At 36.8% G+C, this 3,952-nt stretch overlaps 1 protein-coding gene across 1 annotated transcript; it reads left to right on the forward strand.

Moving 5' to 3' along the window:
• Nucleotides 1-216: 216 nt before the first annotated feature.
• On the forward strand, nt 217-3,514 carry CER1 (cerberus 1, DAN family BMP antagonist). The gene is made up of 2 exons (XM_020782889.3): nt 217-1,499; nt 2,797-3,514. Exons 1-2 carry the CDS (start codon nt 993-995, stop codon nt 3,088-3,090), a joined length of 801 nt encoding a protein of 266 aa, XP_020638548.3. The 5' UTR covers nt 217-992; the 3' UTR covers nt 3,091-3,514.
• The last annotated feature ends 438 nt before the right edge of the window (nt 3,515-3,952 follow it).

Genomic DNA, 3,952 nt, shown 5'->3' on the forward strand with positions numbered 1-3,952 from the left:
ACCCAGCTTGCGGGGGGGGGCAATGTGTAGCCTGCATAATTAACTTGTAAACCGACCAGAGAATGCTTGAAGCGTTATGGGGCGGTATATAAGCAGCACGCTTTGCTTTGCTTCATATGACCTTTAATATTGTTTCTTTAATATTTTAATATTAATAAAACTATTCACGACACAGAACTTTGTCAGTCATGTCTAAAGTCAAATCCATCAACTTTGTCAACTGATGCTCCTAAAGTCTGCCTGCTTTGAGAAAGTACAGGGAAGCGGTACCCCATTTGTACATCTAATAGAACATAGTGGAGGAGGAAGCTGAAGAAATGGACTGTGTTTGGTGTCTCTGTGTCAACTTGACTGTTCAAGTTTTTATCAAGCACTAGGTTTGATAAGGTTCTTTTACGCTTAACATTACACAAACACCTCTGTATGGCCCCAGTTGTTCAGAATGCTGTTTATTTAAGTGAATATACCCAATATAAACTGTCTAACATAACAGCTATAATTGCATCTGGATTTTACAAATACACTTTTTCCTAAATAGTACCAATGCTATCCAGCTATGGCACTCTCTCTTTTGCTGTGCTGAATTTCTACATGACTTTGTAATACTATCTTTGGAGACAAAGTGAAGCTTTGGGAATGCTAATACACATCTAGGAACTTTCCACCATTCCTAGACAATAGCTAAACAATTAATCCAAACATTTAAAATCACTTGTGCCTGGAAAAACAGGTTTTAATATACATGTGAACTCTGAATACACATCCAAAAATAAAAGCAGGGACAAAATATCTTTATCATAATTAGAATCTACAGTTAATGAGTGTTAATGATGTCAGCTATTATTAGTCCTCCTTTTGGTCTCTCCTCTCCATGTTCAGTAGCTGGAATCTAAAACTCAAGGCCTCCTGTTTAAATATAGCCCTCTGTTCCCTAAAAGAAACCAAGAGGGAGAACAAGACAGAGTCCTGCATCACCTTCAAGACACAGGCAAATGGAAAACAAGGCCTGCGTCATGCATTTGCTGCTGCTTCACATCCTGCTGATTTCATGGCTGCAAACAGCAGAGCAATGTAGTGATGTGCATGGAAAAAAGAGGATTTCACATCTACCTCAGGAGTTGCTAATGAAATATCTAACAGATGAAGGAACTCTAGCAGAGCCCGATCTTTTTGTGACAGACCTCATGGCAAAAACAGCACGCAAGGATCAAGATGAACCAGAAGAGTCCAGGTATATTTTCCCACATGTAGTTAGCCATACAGCTCAAGGTTTGGGAAGACAGGCTCCTGCAAATCCATCCCCATACCTGGAGGGCCCTCGATTTCTTTTTCCGCATCCTCACAGCAAGAGAGAGACGGACCTGTTCTTGCGAAAAGATGCCAAGAAGTTCTGGAATCTATTCATGCTGAAAACCAAGTCAAGGTCTGAAGAGACTGTCCTTCCAATCAAGACCAATGAAATGTACCAGGACATTTGCAACACTCTTCCTTTTTCACAGGTAAAGTTAAATATCAAATTCAGCATCTCCTTGCATAGGTAAATTACAGTGGGGAGCAGTGCCTCATTCCTGAAATCTGGAGTGAAGCACTCCCCCCTCAGACCACAAGTCATCCCTGCTTCCTAGAGGCTTACTATGCAATTAGGCTATCCAGTACTGCTAGTTGCAAAAAGGCTCACTATCATATCCACCTTCCAAGTAGATTGCTATTTTCCCATTTCTGGGAGGGGGGGAACTAAAGTGAGCTACATTTATTCACCAATCTTATGAGGTTTATGCAAAAACTGTAAATGTTACATACGTATATAAAAATCACAAAGCATGTAATTTTGAGCTGTGAAAAGTTCAATTATAGTAGCCTGTATCTTTGTTTTGAAGATATCACAAAATACATATGCTTGAAGTACATGATTCCCATTTTACATTAATGAAAGTTTAATATATCTAAGGTGATGGGGTTTTAGGAATTTGTATGGTATTGAAACAACTGGTTGACCTAGTAAATATATGGTTGCTCTGACATCAGCATGTATTTTTCATACAGTTAAAATTCTAAGGTATGTACAATATTTTATTCAGTCGTGACTACAGCAAATATAAGACACCCACCCCTTTACCACTCTGTACATAGAATAATAGTTTTGAACGGAACTGTCATGGCATATTGGATAAGGAATGGAAATACAAGCTAAGAACTCCTGATTCAAATCTCTGTTCAGCTATGAACTTACCAGCAGCAAGTCTTTTTCATCTAATTGTTGTAAAAATTGTTACTGTTGTTCCAATGAGTACTAACAACCACAGCTTTGTTCTAAGAAACATTAAGATGCTTTAAAATGATAAATTTTCTTTCTTCATATGTGCTTTTAAATTGTTTTATTTCAGTGGTGAAATAAAAAAAGATATTATCATATTAAAATGCAATTGAACATATATTTAAACAATATGCTCAATTGAATTTTAATATCGTAACTTTTTTTTTTAGCTATGCCTGTTTTTTAATGATTTATAAGCTCCCTCAAATTCATATATTGGAAGAAAGGAAAATATAAACAGAATTAGTATATAATAGTAAACACATTTAGTGGCTTCATATTATTGTGTATTTTTACAATAAGCCATAATGAGAGTAGGCCCACTGAATCAATGGGACATAATTCTTGACTAAGCAAATCTCATTTCTCAAATAGGTCTACTCAATTTAGGACTGTCTGTTGGATTATCTCAAGCTCTGTTATGTTTTCTAATGAAGCACTACAACAAGTCCTAAAACAACTTTATACATATTTTCTTTTAGAGCATTGAGCATGAGAACTGTGAGAAAGTGGTGGTGCAAAACAATCTATGTTTTGGGAAATGCAGTTCTTTCCATGTTCCTGGACTGGAAGATCGCCTTTACACCTTCTGTTCCCACTGCTTGCCTACCAAGTTTTTCATGAAACATTTAGAGATGAATTGCACCCGGACTGCTCCTGTAATCAAGGTGGTTATGATTGTAGAAGAATGTAAATGTGAAGTTCAGAAAGCAAAAGCTTCTGAAATAGGATTTCTATATTCAGATCTGTATGCAAATATGTATGAACATAGCTGAGCTATGCAAAACTGCCTTTATCTTTAGTAAAAGTGCCCTAAAAACATGTTGATTTTTTCTTTTTCAAGCACATGATTCTCTCTCTCTCTCTGTGTGTGTGTGTGTGTGTGTGTGTGTTTGTCTAAAACATTAAAATGTGTTTAAAACATGTACCACTTTCAGGTACATGGAGAAAGGTAGGATTGATTGTCGTCCTCTGTTGTAGTGCATGTATGGTGGCAAACTCTTTCTAAAGCAAAGGTATTTTGACATTAAGTGTATAAACTTCATAATGCAGGAAAGATCAGCCTGAACAAAAATTTATATCTAGCACTAATAAGTATTATTTTCTTAGAACTCAAATGAAAACAGAATAGATAATAGTGATTAAAGCTTTACCAACAAGCTAGTGGAGTATATTAAAAATTTCAGTTTAATGTGTTTAACCCATACTTTCTATGAAAATATAGAAAGCAAATTGAGCAAATTGGCCGTAGATGAAATGAATGTTGATCAGATCTTTGAATCTCAGTCTTTGGCCTTCCAGATGTTTGAACTTTAACACCCAAATGCCCCAACTAACCTGGCCAGTATTCTATAAGCTGAAGTTTGCAGCGTCCGTAGAATGAGAAGCATTGCACCAAAAATATTTTCTATTTGTTTGCTGGGCTCTCTTTCCATCTGTGTGTCTTCAGATGGCTTATGTTTGGCCCTGGGAGCTGGAAATAAAGTGGCAGTCCACAAAGCCAAAGGTAACCTGACTTGCTGACTGTACAATTTTATCTCCAGCAAGTCAGATGGATCATGCACTGATGATAAATCTCATGTCTCTCTGCCTCAGGGCCAAGCAACACATAACATTGATCCCTTGATTTAAAACTGC

This window comes from Pogona vitticeps, chromosome 2 (genome assembly GCF_051106095.1).
Source record: "Pogona vitticeps strain Pit_001003342236 chromosome 2, PviZW2.1, whole genome shotgun sequence".
In the NCBI taxonomy this organism is placed as follows: Eukaryota; Metazoa; Chordata; class Lepidosauria; order Squamata; family Agamidae; genus Pogona; species Pogona vitticeps.

What these genes read in the sequence shown, in the direction of transcription:
- CER1 (XM_020782889.3), top strand. Translation starts at nt 993, where the DNA reads ATGGAAAACAAGGCCTGCGTCATGCATTTGCTGCTGCTTCACATCCTG. An exon ending in ACACTCTTCCTTTTTCACAG is followed by an intron (nt 1,500 to 2,796) that starts GTAAAGTTAAAT and finishes ATTTTCTTTTAG; the next exon opens with AGCATTGAGCATGAGAACTG.